Source organism: Chanodichthys erythropterus, chromosome 10 (assembly GCF_024489055.1).
Source record: "Chanodichthys erythropterus isolate Z2021 chromosome 10, ASM2448905v1, whole genome shotgun sequence".
Classification (NCBI taxonomy): domain Eukaryota; kingdom Metazoa; phylum Chordata; class Actinopteri; order Cypriniformes; family Xenocyprididae; genus Chanodichthys; species Chanodichthys erythropterus.
In genome coordinates, this window is record NC_090230.1 from 41406040 (window position 1) to 41429142 (window position 23103).

At 38.6% G+C, this 23103-nt stretch overlaps 1 protein-coding gene across 12 annotated transcripts in view; it reads left to right on the top strand.

Moving 5' to 3' along the window:
- The window catches only part of cux1a (cut-like homeobox 1a), a 135508-nt gene that overhangs the window by 16330 nt on the left and 96075 nt on the right, over positions 1-23103 (top strand). For 11 of the 12 annotated variants that reach the window (XM_067397779.1, XM_067397783.1, XM_067397788.1 and 8 more), the window contains exon 2: positions 21182-21292. The exons of the other annotated variant lie outside the window; for it this stretch is intronic. In XM_067397779.1, the coding sequence (XP_067253880.1) occupies positions 21182-21292 (111 nt within the window). The remainder of the gene's footprint in view (positions 1-21181; positions 21293-23103) is intronic. 12 annotated transcript variants of the gene reach the window in all.

Sequence of the window (23103 nt, forward strand, 5' to 3'; positions counted from 1 at the left end):
GCTTTATCTTTGCGAGCAATCGGGTGGCGTATATTCTTTTTTAATCCAGGACTTTCACTTACACTGAGGTATTATCTCAGTTAAACACACATCCACACACAGATACTCATTCCAAATGCATCCAAGACCTCCATTATGTAGAGATGCATTATCTGTAATGCTGGAATGTGCATATTGTGGATTTACATGACCTGCATCAGAGATAGAAGGGGGGAAAAAAATGGGAGTTGGTAAGTCAATGAGTAGAAGTGTTGTGTTTTGCCTTACTACGTTACTTCAGTCTGTAACTTCCGCTGGTGTCTGAGTCATTAGTCCAACAAGTCTCTGGGAAATATGTTGTGCATTATTTATGCTTCTGGTAGATCCAAGATTTAAACTACTGATCTCATGCTGATTCCAAATTACAGGATCCATCCAGAAATGTCTGATAGCAATCTGTCTTATCCAGGAAGTTCAAACAAGTTCAGAATCATTGGAATGTTGTTTCTTATATTGAGGATGACAGTCACGTGACCAAGGTTTAGAATCCGCTATGTGCACAGAATATTCTTACGAACTTCTGCAAAAATATAAGCCAGCTAGAAAACTTAAGTCAGGCCTAACATTAATTTAGTGTAAGACGAGATGAAATAGATGTTTAAATTTCAGCACTGTGACAACAACAGCTGAGCATTGTTGCATCCCTAACTGTTCCTCCTCAGCAAAATTCAGTTGTACCATCAGTTTTCACTTTCCCAAAAAAATTACTAACAGTGAAAGAAATGGATCATAAATAAAATGCATCATCTGTTTCTACACAAGATATTTTGGTCTTTCTGTTTAAAAGTTGTGATCACTCATATGTCTGTATTGTTATTTGACATTGGTTCACTTATAAAATGCAATTGCTATCTTCCCAGTATCTCTTGTTCTTCCTTTATTTTTAGTTCCTTTGCCCAACTTGACAGGCAGCTTACAGCTTTAATGAACATCAGACACAGAAAGTAAAGTTAAACTTTTTTTTTTTTAACACCTGAGCGATTACATGAGACATGATACATTAAGTCATTCTATAACTTTTAACATACCTTGTGATCTTCCAAATTATGTTCCTTCGCCAAAATGGTATTTATTGTTTGAATTTAGTAATAAAATTGACAGAATTCGAAAGCTGAGATTTAGGGCTTTTCACACTGTGCTTAACTCCATGTTATTTTCGTTCTAAACACTGATTTTAACCCTGGGTTAAGGAACGTTTCACACGGGTTTAGCATCGCTTTTTACCTGGGGTTGTGAAACCCTAGAGCAGGGTTAGCACTGCAACAGACAACCAATCACGTGCCTTATATTCACATTCTTTGGACAGTCATGGAAACACCATGCATACAGTAAATTCAGCGTTTGAAAGGAAAAATGTCAAATGCTGACAGAAAACGCAACAGTTTGAGTGAAGAAACAGTTTCATTCTTACCTTTTGTAGTCTAAAATGTTCATTCAGTATAAACTCGATAGTATAGTCAGCAATACGATGATGCACAATCAATGCGTGAGATATGTAAATGGGTTGTGTACTATGTTTATCCAATCAATGACACTGAAACCACAAATATGCAAATAAGAATGTTAACCCAGGTTTAAGGAATGTACAATGTGAAACGTCAGCTTTAGGCCCAGGATTAATTGTTAACACCAAGATAACCCAGGATTCCATTTACCCAGGGTTTAGAATGACCCTGGGTTAACTATTTAAAGTGAGAAAAGCCCTATTGTTTCATATCAAAAGTAACAAAGCACAATGCTTATTGGGATGTATTGGATGGGAGGCAGTCACTCTACAAAGTGTTGTTCATTCATCAATGGAAAACAGCATAGACTGGAAATGCCCAAGCGGGCTTATCGGAAACCAGGAAGTAACTGTGCATATAGCAAATGTGAGAAAAAATTGTTTTTGGTTTGTAATCCGAATCCGCCATAGTACAAAATTAAGAACGATAATCTGAGATAAGTGATGTGAACGAGCATGAAGAATCATTTCTCTGAGTCCAGATCTTAAATTCATTGAAAGTCTTTGGGATGTGCTGGAATAGACTTTACAGAGTGCTTGACTCTTGCATTGTCAATACAAGATCTTAAATGATCTTTCCATCAAGAGGTGCATAAATTTTTGGCCAAGATCTTGTTGAAGTTAAAATAGTTGTCATTTTTTTAGTTGTCTTTAGCCTTTGGCGTCTTTGTACGTCACGTCCAGCCAGTGAGTCATCATGTACTGCTTTGCTGACTAATCCTACTGCCGTTTTTGGCAAAGTCGGGTCTAAAAAAAAAGTAGGGGGTAGTACTTGTGCATTCACAAGAGCGTGTATGCGTTTGCATCTGCCATTGTGTGTGTTTGTGCGTGTGTGGTCGTGCTTTGGCAGCATGAGTTTGTTGCTCCCGGAGGCATGCTAGTGAAAGCGGACCCGTAGAAGGAGAGGAGCGCTCATGACGGTACTCGCTGGGAAAACCGCAGGCCAGACGAGCTGATTGGACTGTGCTGTGACACCATGTTTCCCATGTTCTGAACAGCTTTCACTGGAAGCTGGCCAACACAGAGGGGGACCCCTCTCTTCTGCTCTCCGCCTCTTTATTTCTCTCCTTTCTTGCTCTCTTGTGCTCCCTCTATCCCATTCAGACTGATGTTATTGAGACGAGAGGGTTGCTGAAACTGCAAACCGGCCTTTGAAATGGAAAACAAATTTAAGAAAACAAGCATGGATGGATTTCCACACTGCTTTTCTCATCTACATCTCCTCCCCTCCTTTATTTGTGCTGGATGGAAAGGGAAGTGTTGAGAGGTTTGATCCTCATAGCCCTCATGTCTTTCTAAATCTGTATCACTGGCTTTCTTCAGTGAAACGCAAATGAAGATATCAAGAATGTTGCGATCCAAAACTACATTGGACCCAGTTGACAATTATTGTTTGAGACATTCTTCAAAATATCATCTTTTCTGTTACACATTTTTAGGCGTACAAATGCCTTTTGGTTCCATTGTAAAAACTGCATTATTTCTGGTATTTTGGTCAACCACTAGCCCTCCTCCATCTTGGGTGAGGTTGTTTTTGTGCTAGTCACGTTGGTAATAACCCTCCATAGGTCACAGAGATTATCAGCCATTCACAGATGCGCTCAGATTAATTTAGCGTCGATGGGCTTAATTGTACTTGCAGCTCTGTCGCTAGGATATAGACATAGCTGGGCAGGTGCATAGCAGGTTCTTGTCTGCGTTTCAACAAAAACAACGACATTGAGGTGGTCATTCATCCCCACAAACATAATCGAAAAAGAGCTGGCAGGGAAGGCCCATTTAGAAACGGCTCTGATAGCGTTCTGTTCGCAATAAATACTTAAAGCATTCGGAGAGCTCAGTCTGCGGGCTGCGGCGCATTTCATGCATTATTGAGGTTATGAGGGCTGAGGTGTTCTTCTGTCTCGCAGACAAAGACAAAAAAAAAAAAAAAAAAGGCTAGAGGCCTTTTGTATCAGCGCTTCCAGAGCATACAATGAGTTATAGAGTGCATCGATAATGTATCGATGAAGATGGTACTGTGGTTATTAGTAGTCAGGATCAATACCAGAATCAAAACCAATATTTGTTCTTGATAAGAATAAAATAAGAATAAAAAATATAATATTGAGTATGTTATTTTAAATGTAATTCATATTTTTTCACATTTTAATTTAATTAGCTAATTAAATTAAAATAATAGAATGTAATAATCTTCAGATATTTTGCAATTAAACAAACATTCAAAAAAAAAAAAAAAAAAAAAACTAAAATGAAGAATAGAGCCAATATTGCTGAAACATTCATTAATTCATTCATTCATTCATTTAAATACTACAGAGCCCTAAGTGTAACATGGTGAAAAATTATGTGAGAAATTTCTTTCAAAGCTTTTTTGTTCACTCCTAAAACTTTTGCCTTCCCCTAAGAAACTTTGCATCCTCGCACAAGACTTTTGCGTTCCCCCAAGAAACTTTGTTCTCGTGCAAGACTTCGGCATTCTCCCAAGAAATTTTGTTTGTCTGCAAGACTTCGGGGTTCTCAAAAGAAACTTTGTTCTCGTGTAAGACTACTGCGTTCCTCCAAGAAACTTTGCTCTTGCGCAAGACTTCTATGTTCCCCCAAGAAACTTTGTGTTCTCACGCAAGACTTCTGCGTTCCCCCAAGAAACTTTGTGTTCTCACGCAAGACTTCTGCGTTCCCCCAAGAAACTTTGCATTCACTTGCAAAAGCATTGAAATACACTTTTTCCTCCAAGGTCGCATTAAAAGTTTTGCGAATGAACAAAGATGTTCTGTTGAGTGGATTCGTAGACATCTCTGATTGGCCGTTGTTTTCACAGATTGCGGATTGGTCCACTGTTAGACGCCTGCTTTCAATCGCTCGCGCTCCCACTTTCAAAACGCTTTCAAATTCAAACACTTCCGTGTGCTTTCAAATGCTCCCACGCGTTGATCATTGTAGCCAATCACAGGCATATCCGATGAGCGCGTCAACACAATGGCCAATCAGAGATGTTTATGAATCCGCTCAACAGCGCTCAAAGCGTCACGTTTTTAAAATTTCAGTACCGATTGGTACCGAAGTCGGTACTTTTGACAACACTACTCAGGGGTACGAAGAACTATTTCCGTGAGAACGCTAAATTTAAGAGTCCAAGGGAAGTGTGCCACACAAGTCCTGAAAAGTGAAGCCAAAACGTCTCGATCGTCCCCTGGATGCAATATACAATGCAAATTACACTACAAATAATGTTTTTTCCCAAAAATTTTCTTTTTATGTAGTTTTTATCTCCCTCGCTGATGTAAGTTCACTTATGAACTTACATAAGTGAAGTTATGTCAGATGTAGTTACTGAGGCTCCAACAGACTTTTTTCAGGATTTTCAGGACGAGATTGGAGCGTTAAACTGTACCGAACGATTCTGCGGGAGTGTGGGCGGGGCCTTGATACTGTGGCTACACTTCACGCTCACAACTGCTCAGACTCAGGCTCCGAGTTCACTACTGTGCACACTCGGGCTCTTAAATGTCAGCACCATATTTGGACATTGACAGCTTCACTTATCCACAATGGAAGAGTGTGAAGATGTGTCGTCCATATTTTTTTTTACAGTCTCTGGTCCAAGCACAAAAGCATTGAAATGTAATTGTTCATCCTATTTCCTATTTCTTCCAAATTATTTTTTCATTACCATGACCCTTTTGAGGCTCTGTACTACAAAATTGCTCACTAACAGTCGGAGACATGACCTGTGGCTGGTTGCATAAACTTAGCCTCTATGTTAAGACTGTGACTTAAGAACTAGGTTGACCAATTAGCAGTTAGTTAGGGCTAACCAGTCCTACTTTACTGAGATCAACTTTGTAAAGTCAGTTACATAAAAAGGTAAAGACCAGTCTTGAAGAAAAAATTAGATAACTTTAAGACTAGTCTAAGCAGTTTATGCAACTGGCCACTGGCATGCAGTGCACAAGCAGTTGTGTGCACTGTGCTTATGTGAGAGTGGCTCAAATTCGAATAATTTCCTGTGATCTCTCATTTGTTCTATCAATTAAAGTGGCAAAAAGGCCCAAAAATAGTGCTCACCACCAATTTATCCTCGTCATATTTTTTTTCCCCCCCAGCAGCTTTCGTGTCTGTTTTTGTGGTCTGTGTAGTTCGGTTCCCCAAGCAGTCTCCCATTATGTCGATATTGCATATTCCTTTGACTGTGTTTTGTATTTAGACATGGCACGTAAGCATATTCTGAGTTCAGGGCAGCTCAGCAGATGTGCAATGGAAGGAAATTCACAATCAAAATAATGTTCTGGATAATATGGCAGTGCGGAGTCGTGGGGATGGTGCTCGAGGGGGGGTTGGCGACTCGCTGAACTAAAGTTAGCAGCTATTTTTTTTTGCTGAGTCAGTGTTTGAGTTTAGCTTTTCCACTCCGGGCTCGGGAATGTTTCTGCTGACGCATTCTTAATCCCTTCCTTTACTATACTTTTGTGAGCAGTTATGTGTCAGTTCTTGCGGTTGCTAATGCTACATCGCCACTTTTATATGAAAATAAATGAACTAAACAAGCTTTTTGGGACAAATTCCCACTAAATGAACACCTAGCCTTGACTTTGAGGTGTTAAAAGTGTTTGAATGTGTTTACCTTTCAGGGATTCTAAAGGAGGAGTTCTTTGTTGCCTTATCTAATGCTGTTAGAGACCTAGTGTTTGTGTTGATGTATGAAGGTCGGACTTGTGTAGTGTTTCAGATGAGGGTTGATTGACTGAGGCATGCTGAAGGTCAGTCGTATTTCTGCACCTTCTCTAAGGTCACAGCCGGAGATGGCAGAGAGCCAGTACACACATATACACACAGACCAGTGCCAACACAATAGCAGCCAGATTACTGTTTACCTCACACACTGCCTTACATCTTTGCTGGCCTACTGTGTACACACTATTACTACTGCGAGTGCTATACTCCATACTGGATGCAGGACTTAAGAATATAGTGACTTGTAAGCTTTAAGTTCAGTTTTTAATTGTTTTATTAGAGAACACATTCTGTCTCACATATTTGCTATAGTAAAATTACCACTAGACACATAAGAAAGAACTAGTTTCATTTGATGTCATCATTAACATCATAATGTTGCAGCATATATATATTATGCCAGTCATTTGTTCTCACGTCTCATAATAAACCAGTCATGACCCATTCACTTAAAAAAAAATGAGGAATGCACATATATCTCAATTTAAGTTGATACTGAGTAAACCAATAATTACATTCATGTTTTGTCTGGTATTCATATTATATACTATTTTATCTAAATACAAAAGCTAAAAAAAAGTCTGTCATTTTAAATGCCATTGAAAGTGAATTTAGGCACCACAACATTATAATTTACCATTTGAAAATATTTAATATTTAATAATAAGTAAATAATCACAAATCTGATTAATTAATCTCTAATATAGGTTGATAATCAATGTGTAGTGATATATAGTGCATCAGCTTCAGTGGAACTGGAATATTGCACACGTTGATTCATATACAACTTTTATGATTCTTTTTGTGCGCTTTTTCCATTTTTGGGACTTGACAGCCCCTGGTCTTTATCTACTTTTACTGTACATAAAACAGCAGCTTGGACATTCTTCAAACTTCTCCTTTTGAGTTCTACGAAAGAAAGAAAATCATATGGGTTTGGAACAACATGAGGGTGAGTAAATAATGGACTGTTCCTTTAAGCCACTGAGCCAATTACATACAGGCACTGAATTGAATTGTGGTCTGGTTTTGGTTAGGGAATGTTATCTCTCTCATACAGTGTGCTGAACTTTATTTTATTCTGTTTTAATGCAACGATGCGTGTCATCTGGAATGACCGGCCCTCACTCGTGGAGTGTTGTAGCATGTCTCTTCCCACTTAACTTGCATAAAGTTGTTTACCTGTCTTTCTGGTGTAATGCGAGTGAAAGATACAAGAACCGCCTAATCAGCAACTGAAGTGTTGAAGGTCACATGCTAATACAGAGGGAGATTAACCCCAACCGAAAACATGAAGAGTAGATTCGATCAGTTGACATAAAATACCGGTTGAGCTGTTTATAGGTGAAACACAGTCTAGGAATAATATGGAAAGATTAAAGTAATTGTTTAACTGGCTGATAGGTTTTTTGATCCACCTGCTATGTCACCATCTTTTGTGTTTTTGCAGCTCTATGTGTGTACATGCTGACTGTTCAACAATAGCAATCATTGTTATATTCACCCCCCACACTTTTTAGTCCAAAAAAATTGCATTGGAATTTCCTGAAATGTCATCCCCATTACAGCGTCCATGATGCATCTTTGAGGAGGTCTTAGACCTTTCTTACACTGAAAGCGAGTGACTGTTCCTTTAAAACAAGGTTTCTTAGTTTTGTTCAATTCGCAATTGCTTACTTGCAGTGTTGATTCAAAGTCACATGCTTGCACGTTGCGCATTTGAAGTGTAAACCGTATTGATTTGAAGTTACTCATTTGCAGTGTAGATGGATTTTTTTTTATTCAAAGTTGTGCACTTGCAGTGTTAATGTTTCATATTTTAAATTACAGAGATGCAGTCAGGGCTGGTCGAGGCTTTGTTGGTGCCCTAGGAAAGAGTTTAGATAGCACCCCCCCACCACCAACACCAACAAGCCAAGTAATACCTATGGTAAATGCACTGTCATGCATAATTAACACGTTAAGGTGATATGTATGTGATATGTAAGGTGTTATGTCCCCCATTAATTTTTTTTTTCCATTGATGTCAACTTTATCATAAACATATTGTAATCTAAAGTACTCCAAAGAGCGCCCCCTTTATAACTAAACCACTAATTTCATCGCCATCGCACAAAGTTCTGTTATAATCAATGAAGCTGTCTACACTGCCTAATGAATAGTTGCATTGTGTCTACACTTTGTTTGCTATAATGAGAGGATTCAAGTTGGTGGATAGTGGATTCTGACTAACTTAAAGGGTTAGTTCACCCAAAAAGGAAAATTCTGTCATTTATTACTCACCCTCATGCCGTTCTACACACGTAAGACCTTCGTTAATCTTCAGAATGCAAATTAAGATATTTTAGTTGAAATCCGATGGCTCAGTGAGGCCTCCATAGGGAGCAATGACACTTCCTCTCTCAAGATCCATAAAGTTACTAAAAACATATTTAAATCGGTTCATGTGAGTACAGTGGTTCAATATTAATATTATAAAGCGATGAGAATATTTTTGGTGCGGCAAAAAAAACAAAATAACGACTTATTTAGTGATGGCCGATTTCAAAACAATGCTTCAGGAAGCATCGGATCATAAATGAATCAGTGTATCGAATCTGCTGTTCGGAGCACCAAAGTCATGTGATTTCAGCTGTTGGCAGTTTAATACGCGATCTGAATCATGATTCGATACCCTGATTCATTTATGCTCCAATGCTTCATGTAGTGTTTTGAAATCGGCCATCACTATATAAGTCGTTATTTTGTTTTTTTTTGACGCACCAAAAATATTCCTGTCGCTTTATAATATTAATATTATATTAATAACCGCTGTACTCACATGAACTGATTTAAATTTGTTTTTAGTACCTTTATGGATCTTGATAGAGGTAGTGTCATTGCTCCCTATTGAGGCCTCACAGAGCTATCGGATTTCAACTAAAATATCTTAATTTGTGTTCCGAAGATTAACGAAGGTCTTACGGGTGTGGAACGGCATGAGGGTGAGTAATAAAGGACAGAATTTTCATTTTTGGGTGAACTAACCCTTTAATGCTCTGATTGGCCATTGCTTTCAAGAGATCAATAAACATGATTGGCTTCATTGCTCAACACTGCAAAAACACGTAAATAGAAACGCTTTGACACTCTCCAGAGCAGAAACACTATGCACTGGAGCATTTGTCTCATCAGTTTCACCAATATGATAATATTAGAGTATCAACTGAGGGTGCTGTCGCTTTCGTTTGAGAGAACCGGGCCTGCCTCAAGTGCACTCCCTTTCATTTTGTGCCCTAGGCAACCACCTATGTCGCCTATGCCACAGGGTTGCAGTGTTGACACTTTCACTGTTTCAAAGTCATGCACTTACAGTGAAGACAGCTTTTTTGATTCAAAGTTGTGCACTTGCAGTGCAGATGTTTATTTTAATTCATGTAGTTGCAGTGCTGACTGCTTAATTGATTCAAAGTCATGCAATTGCAGTGTGGACAGCTTTGATTCACTCACACGCTTGCAGTTTAGACAGATACAGTAGTACACACACAGTTAATTTCAAAATCAAATGCTTGCAGTGTATGCAGCTTTTGATTCGGAGTTGTGCAGTTTCTGTGTAGACAGCTTCTTTGGGTGTTTTCACACCAATCGATCATTTGTTTTGTTCTGAAACGGGGACTAAATTTGTTACAATGTTGCATTTTCTTGGTTCGGTTCGCTTTCACATAGCAACATTTCAAAGCGTACCAAAATTTGTTTATGCAAGTCGTATGTGAGTACAGCTGTCCTCTTATTGGTCAGAGTTTTCTCAGCGTCATCCATCAATGATTGACAAGTTCGCTCCATGGGCTTATTGTGGATTCATGTGTAACTTTTGAGCTGTTAAATTATATACTACATTCATATTAATACTGCGGAAAATTCAAAGATGCTCTCTCTGGATCTCCCAGCGCTGTCTAGTAGGCGAACTGTGTCAAGCGAGACATATGCAAACACTATACGAATGTTATAATGCAGTCAGAATGGGAATCAAGGCTTTGTCAGGACAGCATTCTTGCACGGAGAAGCTCAATTACACATTTTAAGATGAAGAGGTGCTTTTTGGTTTTCAACTATGGTAACTAATCTGCTTACTTACAGAAACAGACACTACTGCTTTTTGTATAACACATTTCCCGTTATGAATTATGATATCGTTTGGTTCGTCGGTCCGTTGGGTCGGAATGCTTTCACATCTCAAGCGAACCGCTCCAGAGTTTGTTTGAAAGCGTACCGAGACCACGTCTTGGTACGTTTGTTTGGTCCGTTTTTGGTTGCTTCATTCGCACCTGCCCAAATGAACCACACCAAGGGGACACAGAACTCTAGTGCGATTCAACTGAACTAAATGAGGCAGGTGTGAAAGCACCATTTGATTTGACCCTTTGTTGTGTCTTTGCTGTGTAGACTATTTTGTTGATTCCCATCACATGCATGCACTGTAGACCGCTTCACTGACACTTGCAGTGTAGATAGCTTTTTTGATTCACATTTGCATAACAGTGCATAACAGTTTAATTGTTTCAAAGTCAAATTCTTGCAGTGTGTACAGCTTTTGATTTGGAGCTGCGCATTTACAGTGTAGACGACTTAGGGCTGAGCAATATATCGAATGCTTTTGTCACGCACATTTCGTCAGTAAAGCCGGTTCCCTGATAACCACTAAATCGCCATCACCTGCTTTCAAATGGAGCGCCATTTAATAGACAGAGCCGTAGTTCACTGATAAGCCACGCAATATCGCGTTCAATATCGACGGCGATTCATATCTTCTTTAATTCAAAGTCATGTCTTTGCAGTGTAGACAGTTTGTTAATTCCGAGTCACGTGCCTTCAGTGTAGACAGCTTCACTGACACTTGCAGTTTAGACTGCTTTTTGATTATAATTGAAGTGTTCTAGTTTTGCGACGTCATCTGCTTGTAGACTTGTTCTTATTGTGTTCACTAGTGAATGAGAACAACAAATCAGAACAATGCAGCTTGGCTTCTCTGAATCAGTCGGACTACACTGTAATATCTAGTTCAGGTCACCGTCTGCGCCCCCAGCCCTCAACAATTAACCGCTTGTTGTCTTGTGAAGAACAAACACCCCCTTCTTTCTTCTCTCTGCCCCGTTATGCTAATTTCCAGTTATGATTTTGAGCATCTAATTAATTCAGTTTACAGCAGATATTCCAGGATAAACAAACCTTGTATTAAAATGCAAATATGCAGAAGAGTTTGTGGTAGTTAGATGCCAGACTCTGTCATGAAATTCTTGAAAAATAATGCAGCACTTGTGCTCTTTTTTGCACAGAACCTCGCATGCTGAACGAATTCTTAGGACTAGCCATGTGTGTTTACGCTGAGGGCAGATTTGTTTCCTATGGTGCTTTTCTCGCCGCGCATCACTTCATATTCTTTTCCCGGAGACCTTACACTGGCACACACTGTAAAAAAATATATATACACACAAAAATAAAAAAAGGAAAAATTAAGATAAACGTTTCGTTCATTATAACGTTCAGTAAGTGTCATAGACATGCTGTACAGTAGTAAACAATCCTCATAACAAACCGAGTCTGACGTGTACTTTTGTGGAGTCACTAATTGTTTTTTTCTTTACTCAAGACAGTAACATTAACTCAGCTGTTATCCAGAAAGACAAGATGATCTCTGCGTCTTTTGTCATCCAGTCTTAGGCCGGTCAAACTGTTTGAGAAACAGTTCACGTCCCTCCCAACCAGTGATCCACTCCCCAGACGTCGCCTCCACTCCCAAACGGAGATATAATTGCCTTAATTAGTTTCTCTAAAACCCGTATAACATTCGAGGAATGCTGTTATCAGTGGTGGACGAAGCGGAAATGTATGTGTTTGCTTGGGGAAACCTAAAAGTTTCTGGAGGTAAAGACAAGCTTCACTTTTTCTCGATAACACATCTATTTATTTATTTTTTTTGTAAAGTCCGGATTGTGACAAGCAGTACCAACATGCGCTCTCAGACCCCCTCAGATTCTTCCAGTGCTGACTGAAAGCCTCTGAAGTAAATTGCTGATCTTGTTGCATAATAAATCAAAGGCAGAACGATGGTGGTTTAAAGAAAGAAAGAATGAAAGAAATAAGAAAGAAAGAGAGAATAAGCTCTGGGCTTGTTCTTGTTCCTCAGCTTTAATGAACTGCGCTGTAAGCCCTTGAGAGCTCTGTTGATAGCAAACATGGCGTGTGAGATGGTGAACCGGTCCTGGATTCATTACAGCCGTAGGAGCGGCTGATATCCCGAGCCCTGTGGACCGACCGGTCCGTTCTGACGAGAGATAACGCTGATCTTTGAGAATGGATATACTATCCTAATGAGAATATTGTGTCAGTTGTAATCCCAATCCTGTGACTCTGAGAAGCCTTCAAACAATTTCAGTTTAAAGATGTGTAGCTATGTTCCCATGTTAACAAGTTTACAATTACTCGAATTGTTAAGATGCTGTAAGACAAATCAGGTCTGACAGATATTATCAGTGAGATTTAGACTGTCTAAGAAACGTTTTTGTGCGTTTTAAGCAGTCACTCCTGATGTCCAGCCTACAAAACAAGTTTGAATTAGTAATGCATGTACAGTCTGTTAAACCGCCTCAAAAAACTCCTGCCCTCCCCAGCTGGTATGAAAGGGAGTGTTCTTCTGTCAACAACTGGGACATTGTTGCACTGAGACGACCCAAATGTACTGAATCATAATCAGCAAGCCCCCATAATGCTTTGAGTGTCTCTTAATTGGATGGAAATGAAGTCTGGTCTGTAGTTTGTCCATATCTAATGAGACTCAACCCCACGGTCCCTTGTTATTCACAGATTTTGTGTATGCGAGCGCGTCGTGCGTGTGGTTGTGCGTGTTCCCAGGGGTTGCAACAGTGGGCTCTCACATTATAAAGCTCTGTGAATGCGGTGGACTTGATTGGATACCGCATGCCACAGTGTGAAGTTTCTGCGCTATCACAACCTCCCGCAAACAATATTACTCAAACGCCTTTGTCTGATTGTTGCTGTGTGATAGTGGATCTTGACGGCATGCCAAAACCTTGATTTGCAATTAAGCCATCTAAGCTAACAGAGACAGGAAGATTTAGTGTATCATAGACTACTGACACAAATGCATTGTTCGTGCAGTGCGATTAGGTCATTGTTGAACTTTTTCAGACTGTGTGTGTAATTCAAGACTCAGAACAAGGAAGGAACTGAACAGATCAGACCATGTCGTAATGCTTGTGGTTTGGTAAATGTTTGAATCAAACTTGAATCAGTTGTTTTCTTTTAAAAAATGCATTAAAATACCTGACAATCATAAATTAAAGGATTAGTTCACTTCAGAATACATTTTTCCTGATAATTTACTCACCCTCATGTCATCCAAGATGTTTATTTCTTCTTTCTTCAGTCGAAAAGAAATTAAGGTTTTTGAGGAAAACATTGCAAGATTTTTCTCCATACAGTGGTGACGTATTACGTAATCACATTGGAAAGGTCAAGCGTGATGTAGGCATAAGTACCGGTCCAGTGTCTGCGAAGTGAACTTGCAAAGTCAAAGGCCCTTTACAAAAAAAAGGTAAAACAACGATGTCAGATTTTCAAGTTGGACGAGAAAATTAGATGGAGTTTTTCACCCTACTGCGGTACTTCCGCCTACGTCACGTGTGACCTTTCCAATGTGATTACGTAAAGCGTGGCACATCACAGAGCAGTGCAAGATGACTATTTGTGGTTAAAAAAAGTGTATACATTTTTATTTATTTTTTTTTAGAAAATGACCGATTGTTTCGCTAGATTCGCTTATTCCTCGGCTGGGATCGCGTAGAGCCCTTTGAAACTGCATTGAAACTGCAATTTGGACCTTCAACCTGTTGGTAACTGTTGAAGTCCACAATATGGAGAAAAATCCTGGAATGTTTTCTTCAAAAACCTTAATTTCTTTTTGACTGAAGAAAGAAAGACACAAACATCTTGGATGATATGGGGCCGAGTAAATTATCAGGAAATTTTAATTCTGAAGTGAACTAATCCATGATTTGTGTAAGTCATTAGTCATCCTGCTTAACAAAAACCGTGTGATCGCACTATTTCTTTGGAGCTTGTTGGACATCGTCTGGGGTATTTTGGCTTATTGAACATGTTGAATTGGTGTCCGTTGGCGTCGGCGCCATCGGTAAGAGAGAGAACTCTGATTGGTTGCTCAGCTTAGTAAACAAGTCAGTGCACAAGGATAAAAAAGCGAGCAAAGAAGTCAAGACACCATATCAGCATAATTGATATTCAAAATGGTAAGCAAACGCTGCTTTGTATCTGCAGTCCTAGTTGCGCTTTCTTCTTTTGAATGATGAATATAGACTTTTGATACTGATATAGACAATTATTTCCTTAAACACCGTCTCAGAATGCACATGCTTGTTAACAGTCGTCTGTAATCATTTTGATGTTTTCAAGCGCAGTTTTTTGACCGAGACGAAGCCTACACAAGGCGGCAACACAGTCAGCTTTTGTCACCGCTAGTTCTTTGACGTTGACTTGGTGTGTCACGGCCTTAAGAAATATTTTCCATTTTTCCAATTTTATACTATTATTTCTGAACATCTAGGTTATGTTCAAGCATAGACTATAGAATAACACAAGACGTGTCACTCGAATAAGTCCCGCCTTCTAAATAAGAGCCAATCGGCGACTAGTAAAGTCATCGCGTCACTTCAGCGGTCGTTAGAATCACCTGTTTCTATAGAAACAGTCAGACGCGCATTTAGGTCTGCGCATGCGCATTAGCTTGATCCAGCCTGAAAAATATAGTTTTTTTTGTCATGATTCGAGCGTTTAGAAACTAAATTTATGAGCCGGTTGTTGTTAGATTTCATTGGTGATTTCAAATATGAAATTTAATCGTAAGGTTGGCGAACAGTTTTGGAGAATTTTATGTTTCCCCATTCAAAGAGATTGCATGATGCCCAGGATGCCCGAGAGGCATTTCAAAGATGGCCGCCGAGTGAAATAACTTGACTTAAAGGGTCTTTGGTTCAAGTCAAGTTTGCACAATATTTGTCGTTATTTCTGCAAAGATATTTAACAAGTGAAATTGCTTTTTATACATTTACACATTGTTGACCACTTCCAGTGTGGTGTTCTTGGGATAGAATTAGTTAACTACAGTTAAAAAATTATCATGACTCATTTAAACCTAAAATACGATTTAAAACTTTTGGACTAAGTCAGGGAACTGCGCTATGTCAGAGTAAGAATTTGATTTCTTTTAATATGAATCATCATTTTGATTTATTATTGTGAAGTGTGCAAACCAAAGTGATTTTGTAAAATGAAACGGTTGCGTGAAAATGACTAAAAACACTGTATTATGCATGGTGTATTACAAACACTGTATTATCCAGTAGTTGGCGATGTCACTATGTAAACCCTACAGAATGAACACTTAATACATATGCGCATGATGTAATTTTCACAATTTTGCTTTTTTTTTTTTTTTTTTTTTTTTGGTTTTTTTTTAATTTGGAAGCCAGTTTTGTAAAGTTTGTTTTCAGGCCCCCAAACGGCGTTGTTGTGTAAATGAATGGCCAAAACACATAAAAAGTTGTCTGTTTTTAGTTGAGAATGGTGTTGTATAAACGGCCCCTTCATTAGCTTAGTTACTCCGCTAACACTGAAGTGATGTGTAATGAAATTGTTTAAGTACAGGTTTCTTTCTTGTACTAATGTATATCCTTTTGAAATAGTAAGTTTGTGTATGAGACGTATCATATTTTGTTTTAAATATTCAGTAGAATTAAGAAACATTACAGCTATGAGCTAGCGCTAGAGCTACAGCATTGCTATGAGCTGTTTTGCTACTTGCAGGTGGTTTGAGGGGGCAAATATTGTATATTTAAATTGTGTGTTATTTGCAAAAGGTTACTTTTATAGACAAAACTTTAATGTTGACTTCATAGGTCAAGTTTCCCTCTGCTCATTGTTCTTACGTTCTTACTCCCCAAGGAGCAATTAAATCATCGTTCACAGGACTGACACTTCACAGGACTGAGGGCACATTGACCCATTTATGTGAAAAACAATATTAATATGGTTCTTCATTTTGTGGGTAAAGTCACACATCAATGGCACTATGCCCTTTGCTTTACTCTTACTAACTCCAAAGCATCAGTTAAGGGGTCAAATGCATTATTCAGTCTTTAGAGGTCACAAACTCGAACTCAATGTCGAGGGATCTCTTTTCAGGACATGACAAGGTTAAGTTCAAACTTCTGCTGCCAAATCTTTGGCTTAGGTGTTTAACAGACCCCACTACAGCGTACACAGAGTCAGAGCTCAAAGCAGCGGGTCAGCGTTGAGATTAGTTGCTCACACAAAGCAGGTTTGTTATAAATGGTAGCAGCAATAGCAAAGACTTTGATAAAGGGCTTAACGGCTATGCCGGCGTAAAAATAGATTAGCTCTATCTGTGCTAATGGCAGCCGTTGGTGCCTTTCAAAACACACGCGCTTGTCTTTATTGTTTTTTTCACCTAAGTATAAAGTCATACCCTTCAGAAATCAGGTCACCTTTTTTTAGACCAAATGATTAAAGGACAAGCTATAAAAAACCTCAAACTGTAAAATCTTTTTGGCTAACTCAAGTACACGGGACATTTTTTTTCTTTTATTTTGGGGCTTTTTACAACTTTTTTTAAAAGGGCAGTGAGGAGGAAAAATCAATCTCGGTTCCACACAAAAATGCCTCAGTGCTTTTGTGTTGCCGTTGACTTTTTAAAAAAAGTTTGAAACTTGGACGCTGTCTGGTTGGGGTAGTGCACATGCCCCAGCATACATGCAACTTACTTCCTACTTACTCGATACTTTGTAGGGCTGCACGATATTGGGAAAAACTGATATTGTGATATTTTAACACCAAAGCATTGAAAACATTTGAGTGTAAACCATCCTTATAGGGCTGAACAATTTGGGAAAAGCTCCTGTTTACTCTTTACAAGAACAAACTCAAGCCTCTTTTAGTAATCAAAGAGCGGAACAGAGCCCACTTGAGTTTCATAGGCCATATTCTCACAGTTTTTGATCCAATCAATATAAAATAATGTATACTATACTAAAAATATAGACTATAAAAGAATAATTTTCTTTTTTTTATTAAATAATAATATTAAACAAAATAATAAAAATATAGTAATACTATTGTACAAAAGAGTTAAAAAAGTATTATAGTATAATTGTAAAATCACAATACTATTATTTGTTCTTAATTTCTTAATTTTCAAATGTTAAAACAAACTTTTGCTGTAAAAATGACATATTGCGATATTGATTTTATATCGTGCAGTTCTATAAAAAAAAAAATAAAAAAAAAATAAACAGGATGTTAAATGATAAAAAATATAGGGCCAGATTTCATCTATTGGGAATGGATTGAATCATGAAAAAGTGGTTGTTTCATATCAGAATGAAGCCAGGTTGGAAGGGTGGAGTTAAAAAAATAGGAGGGCTTGATGTCATCCAAACTGATGAGTTGTTTTAGAGGCGGTAAAAATGATTATATTTTGATTTACATATTTTTGTTTTTGAAGATGGAATAATGTGCAATGGCAATGAATGATGTTTTTTTTTATTTGTGTTCGCTTAACCAGCTTTTCTTGCTAACAGAATTATAAACCCATTTGTTCAGAATTATATCCACCATTTTTAGTTACAGTACAGCTCCCATGACAGAAGTGTGTCTGCCGTCCTCTCACCTGTGTTAGAATCTTGCTTTGTTTTTATCTGTTCCTGACTGCCTCTGAGCTGTTGACCCTCTTGAGTGCTCAGGTGCTCTGTGGCACAGCGACACTGGCAGTTATAAAGAGAGAGAGGAGGAAATCTAATGGCCTGTGAGAAAGATAGGTTATGAGAGAACGAGGGAAGAAAAAACAGCAGCTATACAGAGAGAGAGAGAGACAGGGAGAGAGAGGCCTCGCTGACGTTTCCCTGCTGCATATGCAGCTGATAGTATCTGGCAGGGCCTGGCTCTCTGGGGAGCCCTGTAATCTGTTCCATCAGCGTTTACTACCGAACAAATTAACTAAGACAAGCACCGCCGCCTGAGCCAGCAGAATTCTTCCATTAGGAAAATTATAAAGCTATTATGGGGAACAATTTGGTCCTTTATATAAACGACTCTCATTGGAGGGCTACAGGGCTTCCTTGAACTACACCAGGGGGGCTGGATGGAATACCCCAGGGGGCATTACCACTATTGATACCAATAGGAAAGAAAAATTGCACTCTTTAATCTCTCAAACGTTTCTCCTTGACAGCAGTGAGATTAAATGGAGAGTTTTTATTAAGTCTCTGAGAAGAAAAGACCCCAGGAAACTCACATGTGTCTTTTTTGGAGTTTCAGAAAAGACTCAAAGTCTCAAACTGTGCTCAGATACCAAAGACCTTAACATAAATTGAAATATTTCTGATTCTTTCAAATCCAATCATCTGCGCTATTATATGCACATTAATTTTATAGCCCTATACTGTTTCTGAATGCCAGCAGTCTCATTTGTGTGAATTTTTATTTTCCCCAAGGAATTTTAGGAGAAACATCTGAGACAAAGTTGATACTTCACTGAAGTCGCTTCTTAAGCTTTGAAAGCGAAAATTTTTAGTGTATTACGATTTATATTTGCTGTAATTTTGGTTGCACAACCTGAAAAATTGCGCAAGACAAGAATATATATCATGATTATTACATTCACAAATCAGTTCTGAAGTTGATATTTTGAATGCAACTCACTTAATCGTTTAAATAGTCAAAATTGTAAATCAAATAAACAGATTCTTTTCATTGAACCCCTTGATATCTGATTCACAGTTCAGAACGATTTTGGAAGCGTAATCTTTACCGTATTATGATTCATATTTCCTGTAATTTTGGCTGCACAAATCGCATTATGGTGTAGGACAAGAATATATATCATGATTATGGAGAGGTAATGTATATAAGCTACCCTTAATAGTGCTCACATACCGTGCGTACATGTCATGTCAGTGCATTGTTAGGGTAAATGCATTATGTCACAATTTATTTCCGTCACAGTCTCACTGCTTGTTTTAATAACAAGTCGTTTAGGAAGAGCAGAACCATATCCCACTTACATAGCATGACGTTTTTATCTAAAACATGTCCCATTGACCCAGAAACCAATGATCCACACCCGTCTCTAGGGATGGTATTTTAAAACCAGATTCGTCCCTGGAGATCAGCCCTCGTGCTTTTACCTTGCCAGACTAGCCGAACGACGCTCCGTCAGAGTGCTTTGCGGAGCCATGTGTCTTCCTATGTGGAAGGAGGAGGTGATAATAACAGAGGAGAGTAAAACTGGGGCGAGACTGTGGTGACTCAGCCCCCCAGTTGTTGTGTTGGAGGTTTGGGGAGTCTGGCGCACAGAGTTCCAGCCTAATTAAGTTGATTTGTTCCCAGCATCTGGCTCCCAGATGTCAGACGATATTCTTTAGCTCAGCTCCCTGCTGTTGAGAGGAGAGGAGTGGGACGGCAGGGACCGCAGACTGCTGACTTTTCATGAGGCCCATCGAGGGTGGGACTGCAGGGTGTTGTAGGCGACTGATGGATGCGCTGGCCAATCATGGTGTGTTTGTCGCAACTTTCTGTGCTTCTGATTGGTCAGTTTGAGTGAGTGGTTTATAGCTGAATTATGCCTGCAGGTGCATACCTAGCAGTATTGTCACACCTTATAAAACATGTGTTTTCTGCAAAATAGACGTGTTGTTTGGTGTGAAGCTACTTTCGTATGGTTTTTACAGCTTTTGGTCATGGCGGGTGCGACAGGTCTGAGGTCGATGACTGTGCTTGTGGACAAAAAAATTGGTATTGCCAACCTCATTATAGAGTGGTGCCAAGTAGTAATTTTGAACCAGTTGATCTGATTCACAATTTGGGCTGAATGATTCATTTACAAATCAGTTGACATGTTCACAGCGTCTAAAATTGCGTACTGGGTAGGTGCTGCATATGAATTTACTTCACAACCAACGTTACAACAGTAGGCTCTATGAGTATGAATATGGGTAGTACATCCACCATGTTGTTACTGTCACATGACCTACCATTGTCAGTTGCGTCGCTTCACTTCCATTCATAAATCCCCTCCCGTGCCCTTATGGGATTGTAAAGTGTCCATCTAATGCGCACTTCAGAATCTTGTAGTAGACTTTTCGCCTACTGTTTTTCGGATACTATATATTCGGACATACTACTCTTTTGGCATAATGTTTTTCATATACTATATAGCAGGGAAGTATTCAATTTTGGATGGAGTGTTTGTATTCAACTAACTGAATTTAGCCCAAATTGTGAATTGAATCAACTGGTTCTTTTCAACAAATTAGTTGATTTGATTCACAATTCAAACTGAGCAATTCATTCACAAATATATTTTTAAGCTGACAATTTGAATCCAACTCACTGAATCATTTAGTGAATCAAATCAACTGGATCTTATCGATGCTTCATAATTGAAATAAATCTTTCTTTTCCTTTCTCAAAATTCAGACTGAACAAATCATTCATGAATTGGTTAAGTTGACATTTTGAATCCAACTTGTTGACATTATAAATTGGATCAGCTGGTTCTTTTCAATGATCTTTCAGTTTGGAGCAAAGTTATAATGAGTAAATAATAAAAGAATTATAACTTTTACATATTTACCCTTTTCATCTGATTGTCACAGGAAAGACAAATCGGTTCTAAAAACCAGAAAACTGAAATGATTGCCAATTCTGTAAATTCAAGGTTGATATTTAGGCACTGCTCACTGATGTCATGTCATTTATTGACTAAAATCGTTACTCTGGAACCTCACGTGAATCGTTTCCCTTATCTGTCCTCAGAAAGAACTGGATGCCACCGCCACAGCCCTAGCCAACAGACAGGATGAAAGCGAGCAGTCCAGGAAAAAACTCATCGACCAAAGCCGCGAGTTCAAGAAGAATACTCCAGAGGTGAGCGAAAGTGAGAAATGGAGTGAGAGACGATTCTCCAAATGATAGGAAGCTCAAAGTTAGTGGAGCGAAGGGGAATTTGAGTGCCTAATTGTCATATGTCTGGACTGGCACTTCCTGGTCTCCTGGGTACATGTGAAGCACCATGTTTTGGCTTTTCATATCAGTTGATATTCTTCTTCTTGCAATCTACATTCATTTTTACTGCTTACATGATTTTAAATGTGCACCCTGTAGAGTTGCATTCTTGTTATTGCAATTGTTCCACTTGAGTTCTAGAGCATGGCCACGCTGTTAGATTACTTTTCGGATTTTGCACTTGTCTGAAACTCGGCATGGCCTCGTAAGAGAGGTCAGTGGCAGAGAAACCAGAGGATATTATGGTTTATCCATTTAGGGAATACTTGGTCTGCATGAATAGCGGCGGACGGTCGTGTCCAGACCATAGGGTTGTCTGTGAGGTCATGTTCCAGAGGAAAAACCGACGATGCATGTTAGCAAGACAGTAAGGATCAGTGATTCTTTATTTACTGAAAACCCTCTCTGATCTGATAGAGTTCTGAAACAAACATGCCCTGACAGTTGGAGAACATCACGATTATTGGATCAGGATAGTTATCAGATGTTTGTTCTGTTTAGAAACAGATTATTCTTAATGTGTGGATATGATGTTTATAGACTCTACTACAGACTCAAAATCTTGAATCACATGGAGCGTTAGCTTTCTTTTATGTTAATGCATTGTTGAGTGACATTCGTGACGACGCATTTATCGACTGTGAGACTTTTATACTGAAAATTTATTTGTAAAAAAAAAAAAAAAAAAAAAAATCCCGATAGAATGTTTAACAAAAGCAAAGGAATCTGTCCTTTTTTTATGGCGGAATTTAGGAAATCTGAAAATTGTATGAAATATCGCATTTTTGTACAAATATCTTTTATATTATTTAGCCCTATGCAATTTTATTGAATACATTAATTGATTTAATAAAATTATATTATTCATATTAATTGTGTTACTACTAATAATACTAGTAATGATAATAATGATACAATATGTAATAAAATAAAAAAAATGTATAAAAATACAATATTATATACAAATGTTATACTAAATTCTGCATCTATTGACCATTTGTTCAGTCGTCGGAGGCTGTTTATTTATGTGCTTGCTGATTATTTGTCTTAAATTTACTATTTTACTGTAGACAAAATTTTTGTATCTAATGGGTCTGAACAGTGCCGGTCATCAGGATGTAGTAATTGCATCATTCACTCATAATGAAGGTAAAGAAAGAAGAGACAGAGACATCAGACAGCTGTCAGAAGACATCTAGAGTTCAAAATAACCCTGGGCTTTTCTTTTAGTCTTTGATTAATAATATCCTTATCAGCCTAAGAGTGCTTTTGTAAAGATTTCAGACAGGTGCCTCCAATCTTCCAAACGGCAAATCCGTATAATTCCTTACTGTATTTGGTTTTGAGAAGTCTCTGCCAACCCATCTGTGGTGTCGAGAACTCAAGGGCACCGCAGTGCTCCGGCCTACACTATCTTTGATCACGGTTGCCGTCGCCTCCTGCCCTCCTCCCTCTCGCTCCCTCTTTCCTGCCTCTCGTTTTGCGAATTCCTCACGAGTTACCACTCCCAGAGAGTGCCGATGAATAAATGGAAAATAAAAAACCTGTTTTGTCTCCGGAGCCTCAATAAATCAGTCCCCCTTTTCCATTTAAAATGTCCAGGGCTGCAATTTATGTCTGAGCTTAATAACCCGTTACTAAATTAATCGTGCTGGGGGTTTTGGCTGGGAGGC